At 51.1% G+C, this 26968-nt stretch overlaps 1 protein-coding gene across 1 annotated transcript; it reads right to left on the bottom strand.

Moving 5' to 3' along the window:
- Positions 1 to 105: 105 nt before the first annotated feature.
- On the bottom strand, positions 106 to 25428 carry CSNK2A2 (casein kinase 2 alpha 2). The gene is made up of 11 exons (XM_086468982.1): positions 25325 to 25428; positions 24933 to 25044; positions 13887 to 13988; positions 12971 to 13021; positions 6750 to 6809; positions 4494 to 4577; positions 3365 to 3475; positions 3054 to 3155; positions 2635 to 2735; positions 1833 to 1981; positions 106 to 1631 (listed from the first exon to the last, which is right to left on the bottom strand). Exons 1-11 carry the CDS (start codon positions 25426 to 25428, stop codon positions 1555 to 1557), a joined length of 1053 nt encoding a protein of 350 aa, XP_086325108.1. The 3' UTR covers positions 106 to 1554.
- Positions 25429 to 26968: the final 1540 nt, after the last annotated feature.

Below are 26968 nucleotides of genomic sequence, written 5' to 3'. Positions count from 1 at the left end.
AGAGATCCCAAAATACTGAGACAAGAAGGGCTGGAAGAGCCAGCTCAATGCCTTGAGCTCTCACTCCTTCCGGCTATCCCATAGATTTGAGACGGCAGACATTCAGACGTATAGATATTTATTGGTTTCAGTGAATTATACAAATGGATTGACCTGCTATCGATGCCAATAGAACTTTATTGGAATATGGAATGTAAACAGATGTTTCAAATAGAAACATTGCAACCTTATAAAAAATTAACTATTTCAACAATGCCGCAGAAGGAAATTCTGTGTTTAGGTGCTGGTGGGAAAACACTATCTCCAGCTTCTAGGTTTGAGTGTCACCAGAACCACTTGATGAAGTTACACACAGAACAAGTAGAGGAGGCAACTGTGAATTGTGGGGCTATAAAGCCATTGAGGGATCTGATGAAAGAACCCACAAGACGAACCCACCCCACCCCCCGCAACAGGATCGGCACCCCAGAATTCAACAACACGGCTGACTTTGTTAAAACACTACGTGGGATCCCAAGTCCTGGATCAGTAGCTGCACAGCCCCCTCCCTGACAGACCACGCCGCTGTTTGCTGATCCTTCCCCCTCCCTGTGCTCTCCTCCCCGGCCTCCTCTCCACTCCTCCACCCTGCGGTGCTGGATTGAACCGCTCCAGAGCTGCGCTCTGGCACAAGTCTGCATCTGGCATGAATTCTCATGGGAGCCACGTCACGAGGTACGTGGTTGCACACCTATCACAAGTCTTGCAACACTGACTTTCCTGAGCTTGGTGGGAAAGTCTGGATAGTCCCTCCCCTCTGCTACCACAAGAGCAGCCCTCACATTCACAAGTTTCCAAAGCAGGTCTATTGAGTTTCTTCTCAGAGCGAGCCTTTGTCAAACACATCTGCAGGGGGGAATCTCGCCTCTCCCCAGCAACTTGGATCAGTGCCTTCGTTTTAATGCTCCAAACCAATCCTGAGATGCTGCTGGGTTTGTGGGCTGTTTTTTGTTGAACCTCCCCCCTCCCCCCCAAACCACCCCGGCATTCACAATTGAAACTGGAATTCAAGGGCCAAATTCAAGCCCAGAGTGAGCAGTAGGACTTGGACCTCAAAACAGAGTTGCACCTGCTGACCCCCAGCCTGAATTTGGTTCATCCAGAGTCTACAAGTCAGAAAGGCATGTTTATAAAGAGGCATGCTAAGGGCCAATGGTGGAACGACCAATTTGTCCCCACGAGCATGATGGGGAAGGCTGGACTAAGAAGGAAGAGAAGGATCCATAGAGATGTGAACCAGAATCAGTTGTGTTGAGCCCTGGGGATATCACTACATGTTTAGCTCTTGCAAGACCGTTTGCCCAGGGCTTTGGTACCACAGGGTTAGAGTTACATTAACCACAACCACCAGAGAGGAACTGAGGTTTATGACCCCCCCCAAGGTTAGACTTCTGCCGAGTATAAAGGGGAGGGGAAGGAGGGGGGGGGTGTCCTTGGTTCTTTTCCCTTCACTGTGTGACCAAAGGTTTTGCTTTTATTTGTAAACATCTTGAATTACCCGTTGTTTTCCAGTCTTCATCGTGCTGTTGTCAAGCCACTGGAGAGCACAGCATTTTCTGAGCTGGGCTGGGACTGCTCCTTCACCACTGGATCTGCAGGAGACACAGACCAGGCAGGAAGGGGAAACAGCATTTAATAAAGTGGAAGTTCCACCCCAGCAAACCCTTCTAGAGAAATTACCCTCAAAACCCACAGAGCTGCTCAGGCTTTCGCAGAGTGGGGAGCCAAAATTTGCCCCCACAACCCAAGACCCCTCTCCATCCTAGCTGGCCCCAGCTTCTTCACAGACTCACAGAAATAGGGGTGCTCCATTGCCTCCTTGGCGGTCAGCCTCTGTTGATGGTCATATCGCAGGAGCTTGTCCAGGAGGTCTAGGACTTCAGGACTGACCAGGTGTCTGTTCTCACTGTGGATGAAGTTCTCCCAGCGCTTCCGGGAATGCCTGCAAAGGGATCAGCTGTCGCTACCCAGCTATGACCACCACAGCAGCACCCAGAGGTCCCAAGGGAACCACCTGCCACTATTCACTTTCGAGAAGAGATGGCTGCGATGGACATGGCCTACAGCTCTTCCTTGCACAAGCTACTGCTCAGTAAGCGCTTGCCAAAGGGGGAAAACGCTGTTCTTTAGGTACTCAATTGTGTGGATGTCCTACGCCTGGGAAAGGCACAATACTGCACATTCCCTTCTGTCTACAGGGACTAGACAACAGCATGCAGGGTGACACCCTTGGCACCAGAAGGGCCGTCCTCGCTATACCATCCACCTCTCGTCCTTTTCAGAAATCTCACCTGGGAGATTCTGAGCCCCTTAGCCCACACTCAACTCCCGTGTCTGCATCTCCACTTCAAGGATGCCCATAAGCAGGAGAAAGATGGGGATGGCTCATGGATCACGGGAGAGGCAAAAGGAAAGAGCCTGCATTTCAGTGACCTCCTGAGATGACAAGCAACCAGACAGGAGGCTTGCAAGCAGCATTGTGACCCAGAAGATAAAAGCAGGCCTTTGCTGAGAGCCCTTCAAGAGCACGGACATCAGTTTATCTCCCTCTTTGTGTTACAAGGAAAAAAGGGAGCATTTCACTTCTCTACTTACTGGCCCAGGATATCATTGAAGTGCGGGTCCAGTTCTATGTGGTACTTCTTGAGATACCCATACAGCTCATCTGTGCCCAGGACCTTTGCGATACGAACCAGCTGGAACAAAAGGCATGTTGAGAGAGGGCAGGACAGGCCACCACTCTCTTGCGAGGCAGAGATGCCCAAATCTGAGCTCTCCTTCTGGAAACATCCCAGATGGAAGTAATATCTCCCTTGAAATTTATTTTTGCAACATGTGCAGAAAACAAGTCTCCTACACAAGGCAGTGAAGCATAATCCCAGATGGGTTAACTAAGCATGCAGCAACATACTCCCAGCCTGGTGGTCCGATCCCCAGAACCTCCCCCACTATACACACAGAGATGAGGTGGTGACAAATAACTCATGAAATAAGCCAGGTAGCAAAGTCTTTACTTGGTCATAATTGTCCTGGCCATGGAAGAAGGGCTCCTTTCGGAAGATCATGCTTGCCAGCATACAGCCTAAACTCCACATGTCTAAGCTGTAGTCATACATCTGAGGGGAAAAAGGAGAAGCTGTCAGAAAAGGCATGCTCACCACGGCCCGGCTCCCCAACCGCACAGGCAACCTCAGCCTTTTCACTTCACAGATGGCCTCCTTCCAACCCAGGCAATGCCCTGGCAGGCAAAACCAGACAACTCAAAGGTGGCCAAGTGCAACCACAAGTAGTATCACCAGCTAGCAAGGAGGCAGCAGACTCTTACTTGGTAGTCCACAAGGAGCTCTGGTCCTTTGAAGTACCTAGAGGCCACACGGACATTGTATTCCTGAGCTGGATGGTAGAATTCGGCCAGACCCCAGTCTATGAGTCGCAGCTGAACAAGCGATAAAGAGACACAGAGTCAGGAGGCTCAGTATGAGCCGGTTAGGGGAAGCCGCATTGGCCAAACCTCTCAATCCTGTGATGCAAGCATGGAGCCTGGGTTGCAGGGAAGCACTCTGAGGACAGGAGATGGTCTCAGCAGTGCTCTGGTCAGGCTCTTCCCTTCCCCCTATCACTAGCTGGCAAAGCCCAGCTTAAAGAGGTCCTCTGCCTCCTGAGTCCAAGAACACTGTTACAGCTGGGCAACTGGCTCCTGACCAGCACCACCAGCCACAGTGGACAGGTCGTTGGATACAGGCAAAAACCAGCTGTCTTACGTTTAGAGGGGCTGGGCCAAAGGCCGTGCTGACTCAACTGGGGGCTGAGAGCAGGAAATCAGGTAGGAGGGGGGCCCACCATGTCCTGCAAGGCAGACCATCTCCTCTGCAGCCCCAGGGGTGGATGACCTCCTGTGTTATAGGTCCCTGGGGAGACAGGTACACACAGCACCTGCTGAGGTTGGAGTACCATGGTGGGGTGGGGAAGCTCCCTGTGCTGCCCATTTCCATGGTAGTGAGCTGAGTACAAACATTTCTTGGGATGTACCTAGCACACCCCAGAAGTGAGGAAGCCACTGCAGGACAAGCAGGCTGTGCTACAGGAGGAGCTTATGCTCCCTAGGCAAAAATATCCATGTGTGTTTCAGACAAGGCCATCCTTCTTTCGCCCAGGCCCTCTGCACCCTACTGCCACACCTCCCCAGGTGGAGATTAACAGCCCAGACCTGCTCCTCTCAGCAGAGAAGCCCAGTGTGGTTGGCTGGGGAGAAGCACCACCTCCAAGCCATGGACTCCCACTGCGGTGCACCCCAGTGGGACTTTGGCCATCTGCTAACACAGGCACAAGTGGAAGGGAGCCAGTAAAGAAAGGTTAAAGGGGCAAGTACAGCTGCCAAGGCTATGGGTACAGAGGTGGCACAGTTTCAAGTTTCCCTGGAAAAACCCTGCTTCTAAGCCCTGGTGCCACAGTACCTTTTTCTGTTGGTGGTCTATCATGACGTTGTGGGGTTTGACGTCCCTGTGCATGATCCCCATGCTGTGACAGTAATCCAGGGCCTGGCAGACACACGCACATACATTAGACATGCCTGTAACCACAGGTGCAGCATTGACAACGTAACAGACAGTTCGCAGCCAGGAGCAAGAGTTCACAAGGAAGTGCTGTAACCCTGGCACAAGAACTTGGCATTTTCAACTCTTACACTGAACACGATGAAATGACAAGCTGGCAACAAGACCGTATTGATCTCATGTCCTACAGCAGACACAAGTCTTGGAACCATGTTCCCTGCACGGTCTTTGAAGAACATGATGCAGAGGTGTCCTGCCTGGTGGCAAGCCCAACACACCAGCCTGGGTAGCCCTGCACTTCCTAGATCATGCTCTCTTCCCCAGAAGGGGATGATTCTTACATGCATACAGTTTTATGGCCTTCCAGTGCAGCTTTCCACTTGTGTCTCAAAACACACTTAAGCTAGAAAGTCAGCTCTGCCCTGCTCATTTAAGCCAAACTTGCACTTACAAAAGGCAGGTGACAGCACACGAGGGAGGGTGATGCTGCTTAAAGCTTGAAGGCAGGAGCACACGTAAGCTCCCCAGCTCCGTGACCTTGCACCACTCGCCTCCCCCCACGCAGCTGTTGCCTTGAGCAAGGGGGTGAGAATGTTGTTTTCTCATCTCCAAGGGGGAGGGACATCCATCCATCAACATCTATCAAATACTCTGAGATCTCCAGCAGCACAGAGGGAGGGTGCGGCCTGCAGTCATTCAATATCCAAGACATCAGTGCCAGGGAAGTAACACTGTCCTTGGGCCCCTGCCCCAGCAGGAAGCATAGGAGGCAACAGCTTCCACCACAGCAAGGCCTCAGGGAATATCCCTGCAATGGCGTGTGGCCTCGCAGCCAACAGGAGTCACAGCAAAGGGTTGTTCTGGGATCTCCAGTACAGGAGACTTATAACAGGTTGGACAAACTGCTTCCAGGGATGAAGCTGTTCTAGTGTCTTGCTTACCCCAAGGCTGGATTATTTAAATCTCATCACCCCTCCCACCCTAATCCGGAGCTGCCTCAGGCTCCCTCCAACCTTCACCAGGAAGGTCTTTATCTTGCAGATAGGGCGCAGAGAAGAAAGCCTACCTCAAGCTCACTATATCTATTTCAGGAAGCCTCCTGCAGTCACCAAGTCCTGGAGCACAAAGGACCTTCCCCAGCCTGTCCCACTCATTTCCAGAGGCAGAGGAACTGCAAAGTGCCAGCCCAGAAGTCCCGAGGCCCTGCTAGGACCTGACACAGCCAAGCTGCTGCTCCAGCAGGTCAGCACAGAACAGTCCTGGGATCAGATGAAACCTGTAAGCTCCCCCTAATGCCCTGCTGCCTCCCATGTCCTGTAGCCAGAGACCCCAGAGAGGCAGCTCAACAGATCTCACAGATCTGCCATACGGCTCCGTAAACATTTCCATGGGGAGGTGCAAGATAGGCTAGTTAAGAGGAGGTATTTAGGGCACTCCTTGCATTCATCAGAGGGGCAGGGAAAGCTTTGGCTGGGAGGTCTCAAAGGATAATACCACTGTTATATTAAAATATAACAGCCAGCCTAACCAGAAGCTTCGTTCCCCAAAACCACATTCACAGGGTTCTGTGATGACAGGGCACCAAGCTGGCCAGCTTGTTCTTGAAGTGTCCTAGATCCCCCATGCAGAGACACAGGGGTCTAAGACCAAGTGGGCAGAAGTTGACTTCTGGGACAGCATTTGGATACTGCTGCAGAAGAAAACGTGGAGCTGGCAATCCCTCTCTTGTGCTCTCCCTAGCATCCTAAAGAGTCCCCAGTTCCCCAGCCCTGCAAATGCCTCTTGGTGCTTGTACTGGGTCTGACTGGGAGGGAGCTGATTTTCCTTATAGCAGCCCAACAGTGCTAGAGACACAGGGAGAGCAAACACAGCCCCACCTGGCAACTAACAATCACAAATGCTTCACGGGGAAAGAACAGACCCCAGAGAATCAGAGACTCTTTGGAAGTGACCAAAGGTTCCCAGTTTGACTGTAATACCTGACAGCAACAAGCCAGGTAACCAGATCTCTTCCCAAATCTTCCCAGGTTATGAGACATGGATTCTGCATTGAACATGAGAGAAGTAACCACTTAGTAGCTCTGCCCCATGAGACCCACTGCCGCCTCTCTCATTCCTCATCTCCACATCCAGACTGCCATATGCAATGCCACTCACCTTCAGCAGCTCATACATATAAAACCGAATATCAAAGTCTGTCAGGATCTGGTACAGTTGCTGAAACAGATTTGGGGAGGGAGGGGAGAAAGAAAGAAAGAAAAGGAAAAAAAAAAGAAACAAAAATAAATACTCAAGATTTGGATTAGTTTCTTTTCCTGTGCCCCACCTGCCTCCAATCACCAATCCCATTCCAGACCCCCTGTGAATGCTAACACTACCAAGGGCTGTCCTGGTCTCAGACCTGCTAAGGCTACAAGCTAGGAAATCCAGAAAGGACACAAGAGCTCCCATGAAATGCTACTGGGATCATTCAGACCTGTCACAACTTCTTTCCAGCAGGAGACAGGCACGCTGTCTGTCCAAGGAGAAGACAGCGAACCCTTCAGAGCATGCTGGAGTTGGCACAGATGATCTTGACTCTCTGTTCACATGCAAAATCGTCACGGTAACTTGACAACATGGATAACAGCAAAGCAGCCAGGCTGGGAATACATGGGTGAGGCTTCGAAGTGCTCAAGGTGGGGCAGGGAGAGGAAAATATTAACCTAAAAGAGCATGGAGTGAGGAATCACACAGGGTTGAGGCAGCCTCAAGAGTTGCAGCAGCTCCGCTCTATCCCAGGATAAAGGCTAATGCAACTCAATGGCACAGAAACGCTTGTGAGGCCAAGAAGAGCATGGCTCGGAATCTCAGGGAAGTACCTGTCACCAGCACATGTTTGCCACCCTCCTCTCCTCTGTGTCTTTCTGCTACTCAAGCAGAAGTGACAAAGATCCAGGGTGTACTTTAACCTGCACTGTGCCACCAGCACCATCACTGGAGAACTTACCCTGCTGCTCCCACGCCAGGTCACAACTGGCCCCAAATTTGCCTTCTGCTCTATATCTGTCACTGGCAGCAGTGCCAGCCTGACCCTGTAGGGCTGTGCTCTCATCCAGGGATAGCAAGGTGAGACGCCAGGGCAAGGAAAAACATTCACAGAGCAGCAGTAGGACCAGACCCTCTGCCCTTTCTAACAAACAAGGATCATCTCACAGCTCAGTCAAATCACCAATTGCATCAGCACTGGAGCCAGCTGCCCACCACAGGCACCACTTGGCAGCTTCAGAAAAAATCCCAGAGTGAGGGACTCAAATTCACATTCCAAGAAAGCAGCTCTGGCCTTGGGTCCCCTCCGGGCCTGCCTTACTTAGGGCCAGATCCAAACAGCTCCACCACCCCCAACACTGCTCTGGGAATCATCTGACAACATACAAGTGTCACTTACACATGCAGAACTTTAACAGCCTCCAGGACATGAGCTGCATTGTATTCTCATGAGCTGGGATGATCCTAACGCTTCGGAGCAACCCACTGAAGCAGACAAGAGAGCAGGCAGCACAAAAAAAAAAAAAAAAAAAAGCCACAAGCTACAGCAGGGATAGGTTTCCCGACTCGGTTGCGCATGGCTCTGATGCACAATATGGGGCTAGGAGAGGACAGCTGAGCCCTTCCAGGAGTTTGTTTAAATGGCTTGCCTAGGTAATGAACACTATGGGGGCACAGAGAAGCTTAAAGCATGTCTTTCTGGGAATCATTACCCTGTTCAACATCACCTGGCAACATCAATGCACCTGGGGAAGGAAGAGGGCAGGAGAGGCAGTGGCAGAAGCCGGCTAGACCAAATTTTCCCCATTCCCTGGCTCCTCTGCCTCTCACTGCCTATGAGCAGGGAGGGGATGGAACGGAGGTCACCAATGCCTCTCTTCTCAGGCCCATGATGCTGTCGCTTCTCTGACTCACAGCTTTCAGCACAGGCAGCCATTGGGCAACCAGCTTTCCACAAACTTCCCTAGAAGAGCTGCCTGTGAAACCCAGCACCCCTGACCCTCTCACTGTGCCATGGCCAACAGTGTGACTAGCGGCACCCAGGCTGTGCTTGCTGTGGGGAATAGACCCTGCAGGAGAGTGCTCAACCCCGCTGCAGGCAGCCGGTCAACACAGAAGGCTTTGAAAGACAGAGCCAAGGTTTCCACTGCAAGTGGGTCCCGCACAGCAGCTGCCCCAAGAAGGCTTTGACAGCGGGCTCCATATCCTCTCTGCCCAGCCTAGCAGGGAGAACAGACACCTCCTTTACAGACATGTCCTACATTCAGCTATTACAACCGGCTCTTTGGAGTAAAGCTATCAGAAACATCATTGTGGGGATCACTCAGACCCAGCTTAAACATCAGCTCAGCTAGTTGCTAGTACTCAGGATTGCACAAGGCCTTGGAGACCCAGGCTGCTCGTCTTCCTCCATACGGAGCACGAGGAAAGCCCAAATTCACCCATAGGCAGCCTCTACCCATCTCCAACTTTTGGTGATATTTTGGCACACATCATGTAATCAATCGTAAATTAATCCCATTGGTGCCTGAGGAGGTAGAGACATTCTTCCCCTCTCCACAGGGCTGACAGGAGTTGAACGCTTATTCTTCTCCCTTGAGTGAGCAACACAGCTGGCTACGTGCAGGAAGCAGCATCTGCAAAGCAACAGGGTGGCTGCAAGCTGTCAGAAGAGAGACACTGCTTTGGGGTGCAGGGCAGGCAGCAGGAAAAGAAAAAAAAGGGAACAGCTCCCAGAGCATCCCAGCCTTGGCAGCCATGCAAGGGAGCAGAATCTTTCATACTTCTGCATTGTCTATGCAGGCCAACAACTATTTTTTAAAACTAACCTTGGATGTACAAGGATAAAATCCACACACACACTTCCTTCACTGCAGCTTGGCCTGAAAATTCACCGTGGTACAGGCAAATCGGAAGATTTGACTCAAAAGCCTGCTGTCCCCACAACTCTAGTAGGCTGAACATCCTGAAGCAACCTTTCATCACTCACCTTTCTTGCCCATCTCCTCTGCTTCAGCTGAAAACCTGTTGGTGTGTTTTAAGAACAAAATAGCAAACCCAACCCAGAACTCCTCCTCGAGACCTGGTTCTGCCCCCTTCTTTCCCAAGGGATTTGCTTCTTCGGGGCAATGAAGGGCACAGTACCGGGTATGCTCCCAGACTACACAAAATACATGACAGCTGACAGCTGAAGGACAGGCGTCTCACTTCTAGATTGAAATCAATTAGCGTAAGACATTTAATTTCACTGATGGTTACTCAATTGACTGCGTGGCTCTGCAGTGCAGCTATCATCTAAGGCAGGTGACTGTGGGTAGCTTGAGTGCTCACAGAGAAAAGTAATACAGCAGGTCTGAAGAGAAACTAGCCCTGTACACAAGCTGCCGTCCTCACACAGCAGAATACACGTTTAGTCTAATTCCAACCCATCATCCCCGTGACTACAGAGGAGTCGCTTTCAGAAGGGAACCAACCGGGTAATTTAAGAAAATGTAATCTGCTCTAGGGAGGTATCACCTAAGTCTCCTGTTTGTACTGCCATTTAAAAATAGCCAAACCATGTGGAATACAAGCTTGTGCTTCTGATCTGGAATCGTCCACAGCCATGGCTTAGGCCCCACAGAACTGCAGCTTCTGGCCATGCAAAGAGAGCTAAGGGAACCCAGCAGCCATTTTCATAGGTGCACGGACATGAATAGCATCCTACCATTTGAATGGGCAAAGGGGTAAAAGTATTAACATTAAGCAAAAAATAATAACGTTGAAGGAAAGAAACTGCCAGAAGGGAGACAACTGAGGATACATCCAAGCTTGTGAGCAACTATTGCCAAGAGGACAGAGAAAAACACAATGCTGTAAAGCAGTCAGCAACTGCCTGCTGTACACAAGGCGCCCTGGGAACATCCTCACACACCCTGAAGGTGATTTGCCAGCGAGATGCATGGTACTCATCAGCACTGCTGAATCCAGAAGCCAATGCAGAGGTGGGTAGATCAGCAGAAGCCACATCAAAAGAAAGAGAAGAGGTCCCTGTCACCAGGATTAGCTCATGCGACAGTTGACTCCAGCAGAATTTAGCTGCACCAGGAGATCAGGACTGTGGAGGAGAGGGGACAATGACTGAGTGCTCTCCAGCTGCTTCATGTATAGAGGTACAGGACAGGCCAAGACCTCCAACGCAAGTGGTCTCATCTACTCTGTGCTTTCTGCTTGGCAAGGGCACTTAAGAGCATGGGAAGAGATAGTTTGGGAGTCCCTGTATAGAAGATACCCACAGGCACCTGTGAGTAGCAGCAGCTCTATAATCTGTCAGTTAGCTGCGGCCCCAAGAACCTATCCAAATAGGCAGCAGAGCTCATGGGAACGTAGCTCAAATAACCCACATGCCCCATACACAACTAGTGAAATTCAGGTTACAAATGAGCTCTGAACATGAACAGGCATACTGCTTGCCCTAGGGCACACACTCACATTCCCAAGACAAGTTATTCCTGCCTTGTACCAATCAGCATCAAAAGCATCGATATCTTCTGTCTTGGACTTCCTTGAGGAGCCAGGCTTTCTCCTAGGACCCTAGAAACGATCTGCTGCAAACTTGTCCATTGCAAGAGCCAGAGCTGAGCACTGTTACTTCTGCTGTGGCCAAAGCAATGCTGCCTTACTGGCTGCAACAGTGCCTGCGGCAGCTCTCAGTACGGATGGGACAGCCGACCTACCATGTACTCCGACCCCTGCATTTTTCAGTGAAGAGTCCCTATTTGTCACCAGCCTCAAGCTCCACTTTGTGAACGTATTTCAGTTACTGGGTGATAACTTTGATGATAACTACATTTTGACTAGGAGACAGAGAAAGTGATCCTCAGCAAGGTGTGCCACTGCCCTAGCAACCTATTTTATCTCAAGTCATATTTTAAAAATAAAAATAAAAAAATCTCAAAATAGAAAGTTAAGAACTTCCAGGATCAGCCTCATGAAGAGTCCCTGGGTCAGCAGAAGCAGCACAGGGACACGTTCCCAACATAGATGTGGCACTGGAACAGCCCATCTGATGTCAATGAAACCCAGACAAACCAAGCCTGCTTAAATTACCCCTGAAAGGTCACTGCATAGCACTCCTCTCCTGGCTGTTTACTTGATGGAGGCAACACTCTTCTCCCCATGCAGAGCTGTCAGGGCAGACGCTGCTGCAAGTTACTATTATTTTAGCCTCTGCAGTAAGTCTCCGCATGAGATTAAACAGCACTAAGACTACCACCGCCAGCATGGCCGCAGCTCTGGCTATGCACAGGGTCCCACCCAGCAGGATTCAGCTTGCCAGACCAACCCCAGAGGGACAGAACCAACACGTGCTGCCTCGCAGCATGCAGGGTTGCAGGTAAGACAGTCTGTGGGCCAGCTGACAAGCTGTCCCTTTTCCACCAACACCAACCCAGGGTCCTTCTTGGGTGTTTGGTGTTATCTGCTGAAGCTGCATCCTACAAGGCATGTACCTACATAAGGCTCTGGCACAGACAGGAAGATAAAACCACCGTCCCATAACATGGAACAAAAGAGATCCCTGAACAGTGCAGGAGCAGATGACTGCTGGGTTTCTAACGGCAACTGCTCAATTAATTCTCCACCACTGACTTAACAACTGAGGGTAAAGATTCACATGGGGGAAGCAAAGATACCATTAAAATAGGTGTGGTTGCTAATTATACGTCACTTTTGTGCATCAGCTTGCTGCTGCCAGCCAGAAACATTTCAGTAGCAGAGGCAGTTGCAGCTGCACTCACACACAAGGACCCTCATTTTGGGAAGGAGTAATATCACTTGGAGCTCCCCAGAAATCAGAAGAGACAGGGAATATGCTGCAGCCTCAGGCAAGCAGAAAAGCTCTTAAGGTGAACTGAAGACTGCTCAGCCCTCTGCTACCAGGCCCACAGGCAGTGGGAGACGTGCTCTCCAGCCTCCGCCACCCCAAGTCCCCAGGTCTGAAGGATTCCAGCATAAATCAGTGTCACCTGCTCCATCAACTGCATTGCTGTAAATAGAGCATCACAGCACAGGGATTAACTCTGGCTGAATATATAGCACAGCAGTAATTACTAAATTGAGAGGGGAGCAAGAATATCTAACTTGTTGAACTTACTCCTCAAAGTTGGGAGGAGACTCAGCACACAAGCCTTTTATTCCTTCTCATCTAGAGCCTATTTACAGGTTTCTGACTTACATGGGGAAAGGAAGGTGAAGCTGACATAGGTGAAAACTCCAAACTGCCCCCATAGCTCTCAAGGAGTATCTGACAACCCAAGATCACAGCATTCTTAAATGGGAAGCTTCCCCCCTCCACACTCAGGCAGACTCACCTTAAAATCTGTGTTATTGATGTACTCAAACACCAGAGCAGGGGTCTTTGACTGCAAAAGAGAGAGTGAGTCTTGGTTTAAAACACCCTCTTGACTTTTCTTCAAGAGACCAGAGAAAGCTTTTGCTTCCTGTCCAACCCTCACTGTGGAGAGCGGGGCGGGAGCAGGACAGCAAGAGAAACACAGCCCTGCTCCTGCAGCAGGCAGCCACAAGCTCCGCTTATACCCCACACAGCAAGCACCAACGCGGCAGTTTTGGCCAATGCTGCTCCTCCCCATGCAGCAGAAACAGCACTGGGCAAGGCAAAAGGTGTCACCAGGGGCTAAGGCCTCGCAGCCCATTACAGGGGGAAGGTCAGTCAGGACTGCCAATGTTACAGCAGCGTCATTTCCTCTACGTGGCTGCCAGCAGGCTGGGAGTCATAGACGTCAGCCAGCTTCTCATCAGAGAAAACTTCCTGGGAACGGGGTAATTGTGGCAATGCAGACAAAGGATATGACCTCTGGTCACCGGGCAGGACAGCAACCAGAAGGATGAAAAGTGCCTAATATCCAATTGCCCTGGCAGATACTTATGTTCCAGATGCCAGATGAGCTGGAAGGCTACAGGCTCTGCTTTCTTACAGAAAACCTGTAGGGCTCAGAAACTTCTTCCCCTTCAGCCATGGGAAACTCACAGAAGACACAGAAGGGGTGCAAGAGTCTGGTGAACACGGAGAAGAACATGAGCCCGTCCAAACCAACCCATCCCAGGAGACCCTCATGAGCTGGACACCACTCGCCCCTGACTGGCATGAAGGCACAGGCAGCACCTAACCCGAGCAGAGAGCAGAAGTCATAGGGCAGTGCCTGCCTCGTGTCCACAGCCGACAAGGAGGCAAGCCCACCACACACACCGTGACACACAGGCACCTACCACCGGATCCTTGACAGTGTCAATCAGATTAATGATGTTGGTACCACCACGTAGATTCTCCAGAATCTTAACCTCGCGTTTTATCTTCTTTTTCTTCACTGGCTTAAATAGACAAAAGAAATTAAAAGTGAGAGTCCTTTCAGAAATTAACACTGATTTCTGCCATCGATTTTGACTGGATCACATTACCTCCCCTCCTCTCTCTGCTCCCACCCTCACAAGTGAACATTTTTACTTTCAAAGAGGAGACGAGCACCTTGCACGAAGTCAGATTTTCCTCTCATCAGTGAAAGCTTTCCACTCATCAGGGGAAAATCAAACCACTCCAGACGAATATAATTGTGACTCCAGTAACGGTGGTTAAAAGCGGCTTGGACTGCTATGCAGAAATCTCAGCACACTCATTCTATGTGATGCATTTAGAGCCACAGGACAAGCATGGTGGACCTCATATCTCAGCTTTTGTTTACCAGCACAAATTTACTCCTTAATCCAAACCCATTTCCCCAAGTACTTTAATGCAATGAAACAATGAGCTGAGAGTCTCCTATGCCAAGATTTCTAGTAAGCTCAGATACTGCTACGCCTAACTGTGCACTCATCTTTTGCAACCACTCCAAAAGCACAGACCCAACTGCACAGCATGCCATCACATCCATATACCATGATTATTTTTAAAGCCTGCAGACATTTTAAACAGTTTTTGACTCCTCCTCGAATCTGCGCAGTCCCTTGCAAAGTAAGCTTTTCTCTGGACACCAACCCTGTGGAGAGTGACAAAGAGCAGCTGCTCCTAAGGCAGGGGCTGGGAGGCTGGGTTAGCTTTTACACTCTGCTGATCCAGCTGTTTGCTTCAACTCAAACGAACGATCATTTCTGTAACTCATCCACTCCCAGGACAACTCTAGCTCTATGCCTGCTTGAAAGGAAAGGCAGCTTAGAGCAACTAAGAGGTGAGACTTAACAAGCCTTGGCTAGTGACTGGTGTGGGCATCACGTGCTGCGAGTCACTGAGCCCTTCCTTGCGGAGCTGGAACATCCCCTCCTGCATCAGCAGTACCATTGCAGAGAGCTGCAGAGACATCTTGCAGGGACTGACAAAGCCCTTGCCCTATCTGTGAGGTTTGCTGATGACAACACTCCTCTCCAGACATTCAGCTTTCTAAAACATTCACCATCCAGCACGGAGTCTGGGGTGTGAGGAGGTGAGTGATGACGAATGGCAAAGACGTACAAGGCACCTTCCCAAAATGACACATTATCAGATGTCTACATGAAGGACAAGGAGCCACAGGAGCTCAACAGCTCGCACTCACTGCCTCTGCCATAGCCTCCCACTTTGATGATGACTGCAGAGTACCAATGGGGCAACTCACTCTCCTGTTACAAGCAAATCCAAGGCAATCCCTGCTTCCAGACCCCTCACAGGAATGTACAAGCAGACAGGAGAAGGAACAGAAACTTTTTACATAGTGGGAAAATATGGCGTCTATATAAGTGGTAAAACATGCTGTCTTTCTGGGCTATTCAGGTGGCTGAAACCTTCAGATTTGAATCCTGCCCTTCTCTTCCAAGTTAAAAGGCAGGAGCTAGACTTTCAAGCCAAAAGATGAGAATCTCAGCCTGAAGCAAAGTGCCAAAAATAACACGGATGCCAGCACAGGGAGCGTCAGCACCTCAAAAAGCCACTGTGGAAAACGGCAGCAAGGCCACAGCAGCTGTCAGCCAGAGATGGAGGACACAGGGGAGGGTTTGCTGGGGAAGGGGTGACCAACAGCCCCAAAGCAGTACTCAGGCACAGCTGGAGCCCGTGGGAGGTGGGACAGACAGGGAGAAGCAACCAGACCAGGGGGATGGGAATCAGGAGAAACAAGGACTACATTTCTGAACCTGAGAGGAAGATGCTTCATTAGGGACTAATTTCATTTATGTCAGCATGGCGACAGACACTACCCTTGCATCGCTCACGTGCACTGATCTTACCAGAAGGCCAAGATGGAATTAGAGGATGTAATTTGGTTACTCTGCTCGTCCAGCAATGCAGATCCGCACACAAGCTGTCTTCCAAGGAGCTTCAAAGAGGAAGGTGAGCCACTGCCACCCTGAAGGTGCTCGCTGAATGGCCTGGCTACTGACAGACACACATCACAGCCCCTCTGATGTGACACTTCCACCTGATCGGGAGCTGAAACAGTGCCTGAGCACAGCCAAGAGAATCCAAAACCCACTTTGAAATACCTTTTCTTTTGCACTGTAGTTATTTCTAGGGCCTTTTGCATCAGCTAGGTAGGGGAGGATATCCCTCTGAGATTTCCATTTCTCCTTCCATAGCAACCACCACTCTCACTGGGGCAGAAGATCTTGTCTCCCAATCACTTCCACATGTTTCCACCTTTTTCAGGACGGGAAAATGATGCCCTGCATGATCTCCACCAGGAATCTACCCCTACCCACAACACACTTACTAAAAGACACAAGCAGACAGAATCGGCGACTTTTGGGAAAAAAAGAGAGAAGAAAGTTGGTCTTTTTTTAATGAAATGCCTGCAGATAATCACCACCAGCAGCACCTCTGACATCACTGAGGGCAGACACTCCAGCAAACAGTCTCAGCAAGCGGGAGAGTTAAAAGCTGCTTGCTGTTTGCATGTTTTCCTGCTAAGCTGCAGTAGCGCAGAGCTCTGGCCAGGTTGTCCACAGATGGCTACGCTACCTCCACGTTGGCTGTGAGCCTGGGCAAGGGCCCCACAAGCCTCTGGGCAGGGTGGGGGTATGGGAAGCCCTGCTCATTGCAGGGTCGTAAGCAGTGCATCGTCAGAGCGTTCTCCCCACCTGCAGCCAGTGGTCAGGCCAGGGTTTTCCACCACCAAGTAAACAGGGATGAGACAGGGAAAAATGCCACAGGCTGAAGTAATGTTGTCTTAGAGGAAAAGCTATTGCCTGAAAGTTTCCTCAGAGTGCAATGCAAGGGAACAGAGGATTTCCCCACGTCAGATTCACAGGAGAAACAGGCAACTGCTGGCCTCTACCCCACCCAGCATTCACCTTACCAGCCTACCCAGCCACAGGCCACCTCCTACCCCCAGGCCGTCCCATGCCATTGCTCCAGACACAACTGCAAACACAATCTACTACCAAAGAGCACATCAGGTTTTGCCCAGTAACTGATTCCAAGCCCAAGCTCTGGCACCTGGCAAGTCAAACACCTTGGTGCAAACCACTCCAGCATACCACCAGTACTGCACTGTTCACAGAGAAACTCTGCTGGCTTCCCTCCTGTCCCCAGACCCCAGTACTGCTGAAACCACAGGCAATCAGCAGCACATCCTCTGAGCACCAGGATTAAGTCTGGGTTGCTACAACTGTCTCTCAGAGTCACCCAATCTGTCTCTCCAAGGATGTTGACTCCAAACACACATGGATTAAATGTGAACTATCTGAAGCTATTATGGCCTTCAACCATCTGCCTCTCCCAGCAGGGATAGCTTCTAAAACATCAGCCCTTGCAGCCAGAGTATTTTTAACAGTAGTCATTTAAGGGTATTTTATTAAATCAGGCTCTGAACAGCAGCATTTCAAGTTGTGTTTCCTACACAGCTTCAGTCCCCCTACCCTGGGGGGGTTTCCAGCAGAGAAATGGAGCAGGTACCTAGACAAAATTAACCGCTCCCGAGTTTGATCCGCCTGTGTTTGCAAGGCAACATTTTATACAGGTGCAGCCCCCCAACTCCATCTGTTCCCACAGCAGAGGCATTTCAAAGCTTTCCTCCATGCTGGGATTCTTCAGTGATCAGTACAAGTCAAACCCTCACTGCAGCCTTTCCCTCCATGCCAGGCCCCAACAGAGTCCCTCTGCTCTACGCAAACACCTATTTCCATGAAATCCGTAGAAACCTGACAGCTCAGAGACTTCTGTCGTGTTTGGTTGAAATTGGCCTACCGGTGCAAAAACCACTTGGGGGGAGGAGGGGGAGAAAGGCTGACAGCAGGATTGCATAAGGCTCGTTTCCATAGGAAACCAGGCTAAAAGACAAGTCTCAGTTTAACCGTGTCTACACTGGGAGGGGTTTAATTACTTCAACTGCAGCAGTACCCTTAGAACAACATGACTGTCTAGCACCAGCCAGTTTTCCAGTTTCTCAGGAAATTGCTTCCTTCCTGGAAGTGAGGTGGCTGCACATGGTGGAGACAAAACATGCAGCTCATGGCTGTCCTACACTGAGTGCCCAGAGCAGAGGGACAAGGTGACCTCCAGCCACTGGAGGACAGTGTCTGCCTGACCCAGCAGCTCTCACTCAACTGTCCACAGCTGATCACTGTTTGCTGTAGGTTTCCCACCCTACCAGCCAAAAGGATCCCATGAGGGTGCTTCAATGTATTTGAAACTCAGGCTGAAAAGGCAGTGACAATGGCCAGTGCTATCCCAGCTGCCTTTGCCCAAAGATCAAGGAGCATCATGCGATGCCATTGCTCTGCAGAGGTAAGAAATGGCATGGGATAAGTAGTTGCTTTGCAGTCAGGTAGATGCAGAAGAAAACACCTCTCTGTGACCAAGAGACCAGATCCTGGGTCACTTGCCATGAGATCATGTAAACTTGTAAGCAGGGAAGGAGTCCAGCTGCAGCAAACACCAGCTGGGAGAATTAACATTGTTTGCTAAAATAAACCTTTAAATACAAGGCTACAACCATCACTTCCTGTCTTGAACGAATAAATGGCTGCCCAGTTAATCATCTTTTTTGCTTGGTTTCTAAAGCAAAGGGAGTACACTCTTCTGTCAGATGCTTCAGTTCCAGCCTTCCCCAACAACCTGGGGACCCATTGCTTGAATTCAAGCAACGAGAAAATAAATTGGTTACCCCAAGTTCTCTGCATGTTTCCACGCTGAGAAGGAAAAGTAGTGACCAGGAAGGCATGTGAAATACAAGCTAAATCCAGAGCACAAAAATAATTTTCCATTAGCCGAAAGCAGGCAGCACACACGCACTGCCAGCTGAGGAGCACGTGCTGCTCTGAAGGAGTCACAGAAGGTGCTGGGTTTTGCCAAACAGGTGCTCTGAAAAAGACCTGGGGTTAGCACAGCAGGGGAGAAGGTTTAGCAGTCAAAACGTACAAATCTGCAAGAAACTAAAGAAATTTATTCCACTGCCACATAAAGAAAAAGGTCTATTTTTTGCTCAGCAAACCTGAATAGCCCGGAAACACCATGATGATTCCAGTGAACAAGCAGGGAAATCTCAACACACAACATCCAGGATCAGCAAAAGGCTCAAGCAGCATCCTTACGACAGGCTTTAAACATTTAAAAGCTGGCACTAGAAGCTCATTCGTCTCTAGCAAGTATTATCGAAAGGATCACAATAATCAGCCTATAAAGCCCGACGCCAATTGCTCAATAGGAAAATTGGCTTCAGAGCAGCAGTGCTTATTTTGCCAGACATCAGCTGGGAAACCAAATAATCATATTCAAAAGAGCTACAAAATCAAGGAGCCCACTTGTGTTAATATTCTGTCAGTTGTTTGCATCTTACAACTTCCTTTATGGGAATTCAAATTTTCCCAAGTTGCTCTTGAATTTTAGAAAAGAGAGGGGAAAAAAAAAACCACCTACCAAAGCACCTTTGCTTTTTTATTTAAGTTTGGTAGAATATACCAGCATGTGTTTTGAGGGCAGTGCTGGTCTTCCCTTCAGAATGCCTTTTGTCCCGCCCCAGCACATCCTGAAACAGCCCTCCTGGGCCTTCAGGACTGCCCAGGATGCAGCAAGACTTCCGCAGCCAACTAAAAGGGAGACCCACAAGGACCAAGCCCCAGTTCCCACCACCACTGCCTTTACAAGGGATAAGAATCATTCCTTCAGGCTCTGTCCCAGGCAGCTGTGAACAGACACAATGCAGTAACTCACCCTCCTCCTCACAGGAGCTGCAGCTTCACAGCTGGTGCCAGAACATCACTGCGAAAGTTACCAGCTGAATCTCCAGGCCTCTGTGAGACACTCTGTAGAGCCTCAGTTGGTCTCAGCTAGAAACAAGGCTGGACTCCAGCAGCCAACTGTGCCAAACTCAGTGTGGGCAACTCGTGTTTAAAAGGGAAGAGCTGTGTACCCGGCTGTCTTGCAAAAGGGCTTGTTTCAAGACTGCCAGAGAATGAAGTGGGCCAGAGTGAGCTGATTCAGTGCATGCAAACACAGGAGGAGCAAGGGACACAGATAGCTACCATAAGGAGGCACTGAACAGCTCTGGTGGAAGGTCACCGATGCAGTCAAAAGCTCCAGCCTGAGGGACTAACATCATCCGATCCTGTTTCCCTTTGCTATCCCTTCTGCACATCAGCATGGGAGTCATTTCAGCCCCCATCTAGAACATGCTGATGTATGTGGGCTCTAAAGCTTTTAGAGACAGAAGAGCTACCACAGGGCTACCTTGCCCAAATGTTTCTCTAGCTACTAGCGCGATAATTTGAGTTCAATGCTGGAAGGAACTTGCAGGAGTGCCTGGTATGAGCAGCAGCTCTGGAGGGTTCACAGAGCCCAAAAGGGGGAACAGGGGAAAAACAAAGCCAAACAAACAAGAATGCACTTGTGAAACCACGTACATGGTTGAACGTTCCAGTTCACAGACTCAGCAGAGAGGGACAAAAGCCACCAAAGGAGAAAGGGGCTATTTCATCACTGCTGCAGAACCTCCATTTCGCTGGTCCCTCTCCTTGTAACTGTATTCTTCCCCTAACCTCTGCCAGCTTGTTGTGCCTATGCAGATAGTAACCATACAAGGAGACTCTCTTTATGTGATGAGTTTAATGCTTTGCAGGCAAGTACAGCACACATAGACACATATGTGCATCAGGAAACCAGGAGGACTCCTGTACAGAGCTGACAATATGGATGCTGCAACCTCTGCCTTCAGCAGACACTCAGATGGTGGTAACAGTACAAGAGAACGGGCTGTGAGGGATGCTGTGGTCCAGCTGAAGCTCACCAACAGCCATCACTGTATGTAGCTAACAGCAACATTCTCGCCACAAAGAATCGCTCACAAAAGTTACAAGCAATGTGGAAAGTTTATCTTTGGCTTTTAGAGTGGCAACTTGCAATGCTTGTCACATCCCCCAGGAACACTGTTACTCCAGAAGGGAGGATTCACTTTCAAGGCGCATGAGGAGACTGGCAGACACTTTGGAGCTGCATTAGCAGAGAAGCAAAACGAGAAATTCATCAAAGAGACAGCACAAAGGTTGCAGACTGACCTCAGCGGTCCACTGAAAATTTGTATCTATGTGGTTAGATACGAAAGAGCAGAGCTGTGCTTTAGATACCTGCATTGGATGTAGACAATACATGACTCAGTGGAAACAAAGATGTCTTAAACTTTCTTTGTACATACCAAGGAATGTCAGACCTCATCCTAGGAGTCAAACCTCAGCAAGATGCAATTTAAGCAAGACACAAAAGCATGTACAGGACATGTTCACACATTCCCTCTTCCTGGCTTGATCTTCCTCTAAGCATGCAGGAAGCATGCCCACAGCTGTACCGAGGCCAGCCAGATCAAAAAGCCCACAAGAGCCTCCTACACCAGCTAGGGACTGCAGGAGCACAGCTGCATGGCTAACTCCACGCCCTACTACCCATGAGGAGTAGGAAGGTCAGTACAGTGCAGAGTCCTCCACTGCCTACCAAGATGACTTCAGCCCCATGGCTTTTTTTGCTGAATCCTTTCTCCTTGAACAGGTTGAAAAGGTGTAGAGTTGCCCTCTGCCTTGCTTTTCAAGATAAAAAGCTTTTGGAGATGCTTGGCAGGGGTTGTCTGTGCAGCAAACCAGGGCTCCTGCCTTTGCACACACTATCCTACATGGCGTGTCCTGATGTCTTATTGCAGTGGAGTGAAAAGCAACCTGCTTGCTTCGTTTGCCTTTTTCTAAAAGGGCTGCAGAAATTTCCTGCAAAACGTAACATTAAGAGCATCATATTTGCAAAGAAAGGCACTTGACCCAGGGAAGTGTAATGTTACAGTCATCTGCATGATCTTAATTCTGCTCCTTTGCTGACCACGCTATGACCACAGCTAGTGGCATAAGCACATCCCATTTTCCTGCAGGATTATGCCTGGTCCTGCACTTGGGGTAGCAGAACAGAAAGGCAATGCTGTGTACTGGCCACAGAAATGGGGCAACTTGCTTTATGCAAACTCAAAAGGCCCGGGGCATTGTGATACCAATCAGAGCCATTAGCTCCCTGTCCTTGCCCAGTGCTAAAGTCTTCACAGGCCACTTAAACAAACAAGGCAAGTGGCTGCCAGAAGAGGAAGAGAAGTTATCTCGTTCATGCAGCACTATATGCTCTAGTCTGAGCTTTGTTGAGGCTAAGGGACTTGCCCAAAGTCACACAGGAAATCTCTGTGGCTCAGCTCTGCATCAGAGAAAGGGTGATAAAATTTCCTGACCTCTCTGGGGGAGGGTACAAGATGTTCAGGTAGCACAACACCAAAGAAGGGGAGAAAAAGAGGCCAGGGAAGTACTTGCTACATGCTAACTTGAGCTCAGTAAGGATAAGCTGCTTCAAAGAGCAAGGCTGGGAAGAGACACCAGAACCCATGAGCTGCAGATATTAAAACAGTGACTCTTGCTGAAAATCACTCTAACACATAACATAAACTGTCCTCTAAACAAAACCTTAAAGAGAAAGGAGCAACTGTGCTAAACAGCTGCACCCGTCACCCGTCACCAGTTTTCCCCTTTCTCCCACCCCTACAGCCACACAAAACCCTGAAGACTTTTGGTGGCACTTCCCACCTCACAGGATCTAGCCTGAATTAGGAGGAAGAGAGAGACTCAGACTCTTTGCTAAGGCTCCACTGTAGATACACGCAATTACATCTTCAATTAAGTTTGAGTCTAGCTACAGGAAACCAGAGGCACTTTCCACAGATCAGAGTGATGTTATTGCCACACTTCACAGGTTTTCGTAACATACACAACACAGTGCTCTGAAACTCACTTTTCACTGACCCACTTTCCACAGAGAAGAAAGTTCATCTTTATTTATCTGGACTTTCTGCCTTTCCTTGCTCACTCACCGGAATGCCGTCTGCATGTTAATGCAAGTGGGGGGAGCCAGGGAAACTGGTGTCAACACCATCCGCTTCAAATCTGGGACAATCCAGTCCCCTGCTTGCAGGGCATTAAGGCAACACGTTCAGGCCCCAAGGAGAAGGAGCACCCAGCTGCCCTCAGATGACTCTTGCCAGCTGACTCACAGTCCAATGCTGACAGGCTCCCTAGATATGATAGAGTTTGGCTGCCACAGGGAGAGAAGCATCGCTCCAGGGGAGGCTCTTTCAGCTGGGAAGAGGCAAAGAGGAAGATTTCTGATGACTTTCCCTGCAGTCTCTTCTCAGCCTTGTGGTGTCTTTCCATGTGGGACAATAGGACAAGACCCAGGATCTCAACAAACCACAGCAGTCCTGAAGAGACCATCATGGGCTCCAGAGCAGCATGCAGAAGCGCACAGTTTCCCCAGCTTAGCCACAAGTCATCTTGCTGTAAAACCCAGCCCCGGCTACCTTTGACTACTCCTAGCAGAAATTCCTGCCTGTCCCTACTTACAAAAACCAAACAAACCAAAAAACAAACCCCAAAACCACATAAAAGCATCCAAAGGAGGGGGAGGCCCAAACAGCATACCAGAGGAACTCAGCTCAGTGAGGACACGTGAGCCTCACCACTCTGCCCTGAGGTCAGGCTCAGCCACAGGGGCTCTCCCAAACCGCTCACCTGGCCACGGCCTCGACCACAGCCAAAGCAGGACTGTGCGTACCTCCTCCCAGAGGCAGATGGGACATCATACCTTGCCTAGGAGTGGTGGCCAGATAAACCATGGCAAGCTCTCTGAGAAGCCAAGGAAGATCCCAAGGAAGTGAGTGGGGATAACAGCAGAGACAGCTAGCCACAGTATGGGAGCGGATCAAGCGAAAAAAGAAAACCCTCAAGTGCTACAGCCCTGAAGAGACGCATGTGTCCTAGGTAGCTGCTAGTCTTAGTGGCTGCAAGGGCACGTTAAGCTCAGCTCCCCATGCACGCTGTGGATCAACGTGTGCACAAATTCTTAGAACACCCATGATCAGACACTGGCTCCCATGTGCTCTTCGGGACCAAGTGACAAGCATTGCCAGTCCAACAAGTGACAACCACAAGTGTCAGCCAGCCAAAACCAAAAGCACCTCAACTCTAACCTTTCATTTCTGTTTTTCTAACACGCCTGTCTATGCCCAGATCACCAACACAGAGACAGTTACCACAGCTCACTGTGAGCCTGCTGCTTCAGTACCAAGCACGGTAAGGTGCCCTACAGCGGCTAACCCATGCCTTCAGCCATCCCAAACTACAACCAGTTACGGCTGCACTAAGGTCCCCACAGCCCAACCCCGCTAGGGCAAACATACCAGAATACAGGTGACCGACACTGCCAAACTTCAGACAGCCTCTTTCAGTCCCTCAAGGTTCCACGGTGTTTTAGGCCTGCCTGTGGCAAAGTTCTTTTCCACATCAGATCCTCTAAAGGACTGAACACAGAATTTTGCCTGCTTTTTTTTTTGGCAAATGGATTGCGAGGCATCCCACAGCCTGGCTCTGAAAAGGCCACGTGCTGGCTGGCTAGAAGCTAACAGAAGGTTTCCCCCCTCCAGGCTTCACATTCCTGTTGACATGGCAGTCCCTGGGCTGTTTTAGACAAGCATTGCCAAATATGATTTACCAAATGCAGGCAGCACATGCAATGCTGTTCAAATGTCAGGACTTGCAGCTCTCCTTCTCCAGAGCTCTCAGTCCAGAGCTATGCTGGACAGGAGAGACTGAGACATCAAAGCATCGCTACAACACGCAGGACACCAAATCGATTTCCAAACCCACCATCCCAACGTCCCTAATGAGAAAACACCAGTTTTGGGGTGAAGGAGGAGATCCAACAGCTCTTTGGCCCTGCCAACCCAGCTCCTCTCCCCCTTGCTTCCGGCCACCGCATGCCCCTACAGCCATCAATGGGACACTCACCTTGAGGATCTTCACGACGACCCTCTCGTTATTGGTGATGTTGATGGCCTCGAAGACTTCGCTGTATTTCCCTCGCCCGAGCTTTCGAACCAGCTGGTAGTCGTCCTGATTGCTGCGGGCACCAAGAGGAGAGAAGAGGGAGGAGCGGGGGGGGGGGGGGGGGAGAGGATAACTGACAGGGCAGCAAGCCGGGGGGGGTTGTCCTTCTCCCAGCCCTCGCCTCAGCCGCCCAAAACGGAGGGGGGTGGGGGTGGGCAGGGAACCCCCCCGTGGGCTGAGGCCCCCAGGAGGGTGCGGGGCCGTCAGCGGCCAGAGGAAGGAGCGGGGGGGGGGACGACACACACACGGACGGACACGGACGGGGGACACGGGGGGCCCGCGGGGCGCTTTACCCCCAGCTCGGGACGTGCGCCTCGTAGTCCCAGTACTCGCGGCTCCTCAGGCTGTTCACCTCGGCGTACACCCGCGCCCGGCTGCCGGCGGCCGGGCCGGGCATGGCGGCGCCGGGCGGCGGCTGCAGGAGGAGGAGGAGGGCACGGGGCCGGCGCGGGAGGCCGGCGAGGCGGGGCGCGGCACGCAGGAGGGCGAGGGCGGCGGCAGGCGGCGGCAGGGCCAGGCCGGAGCGGGGGGCCGGGGCGGGGCCGGCCCGGGGGCGGCGGGCGCGGGCCCCGCGCGGAGCGTGCCGAAGCACGGGCCCGGTGCCGGCGGCGGCGGCTGCAGCCTGGGCCGGCCCCAAGCGCCGCGCAGCCAACCCGGAAAAGGCGCCGCCACGAGAGGCGCCCGCCTGCCGCCGCCGCCCAGCCGCCCGCCGCGCAGCGCCCCCCGGCGGCGCGGAGGTCCGGCCCCTCGGCGCCCGCTAGTCGGGCGGCTGCCGTCACGCCCCGTCACGCCTCGTCACGCCCCCCCCCGAAACTGTCACTCACTCGTCAGAGCCCAGTCACTCCTCCTCTGTCCGCCTCGTGTCACCCGCCACCGCCCCCTCAGCCAAGCCCTCCCCGTCTCGTCACCCACCCACCCTCTTCCTGACCCCACCACGGCCTCGTTGCGCCCTGCTACACCCTGGCACCCTCGTCACCCCCTCACACCCTAGCGCAGACCCTGTCACCTCTGCTGCCCCCATCACCCCACTTCAGCCCTGTCACACCCCATTACACCGCCACCACCTGCCCCAGCCCCTGTTGTGGTCCCTCATTACCCTCTGGCACCCCACCACCTCTTGTCACCCCCAAGGTGGAACCTTGGCTGGAGGAAAGGCTCCATGTTCCTCTGGAAGGACTTCACAGAACCACAGGCTGGTTGAGGTGAGGCACCTCCGGAGGCCATCTGGGCCAAGCCCTTGCAGAGCCACTTGCCCAAGACCATCTCCAGACAGCTGCTGGATACCTTGACGGATGGAGACCCCACAACCCCTCTGGGCAACCTGTTCCAGTGCTCAGTCACCTGCATAGTGAAAAAGTGTCTCCTGATGTTCAAAGAGAACCTCCTGGGTTTCAGTTTGTGCTCATTGCCTCTGGCCCTGGTGCTGGGCACTGCTGAGAAGAGCCTGGCTCCATCTTCCTTGCACCCTCCCTCCAGTCCTTCATTCATCTTCATGGCCCTTCACTGGGATCTCCCCAATATGTCCCTATCTCTCTTGTACTGAGGAGCCGAGCATGGGACACAGCATGCCAGGGGTGCCCCCACCATTGTTGAGCAGAGGGGAAGCACCCCCTCACTCCATCTCTTGGAAGCATTTTGCTTAATGCAGCCCAGGGCACCACTAGTCTTCTTTGTGGCTTATGTTCAGCTTGGTGTCCACCAAGACCCTCAGGTCCTTTTCAGGCAGCTTTTTCAAGCTGCTTCCCAGCTGGGTGGCCCCCAGTGTATAGTGGTGCCCGGAGTTGTTCCTCCCCAGGAGCAGGGCTTTGCATGTCTCCTTGTTCAGGAGAACTTCAGGAGGCTGCTGCCAGCCCATTTCTCCAGGCTGTCCAGGTCCCTCTGGACAGCAGCCCAACCCTCTGGACTATCAGCCACTCCTCCCACATTGGTGTCATCTG

The sequence above is a fragment of the Leptosomus discolor genome, chromosome 8 (genome assembly GCF_034619465.1).
Source record: "Leptosomus discolor isolate bLepDis1 chromosome 8, bLepDis1.hap2, whole genome shotgun sequence".
In the NCBI taxonomy this organism is placed as follows: Eukaryota; Metazoa; Chordata; class Aves; order Leptosomiformes; family Leptosomidae; genus Leptosomus; species Leptosomus discolor.
Note: the sequence above shows the minus strand (reverse complement) of the source record. Positions and strands in the feature narration are given on the sequence as shown.

Bases quoted from the DNA above. Each gene is read 5' to 3' on its own strand.
- CSNK2A2 (XM_086468982.1), bottom strand. From the start codon at position 25,428: ATGCCCGGCCCGGCCGCCGGCAGCCGGGCGCGGGTGTACGCCGAGGTG. The intron at 13,022-13,886 runs GTAGGTGCCTGT...TCTCTTTTGCAG, and splicing joins ACACTGTCAAGGATCCGGTG to TCAAAGACCCCTGCTCTGGT. The intron at 2,736-3,053 runs GTAAAGACTTTG...CTTTTGTTCCAG, and splicing joins GCCAGGACAATTATGACCAA to CTGGTTCGTATCGCAAAGGT.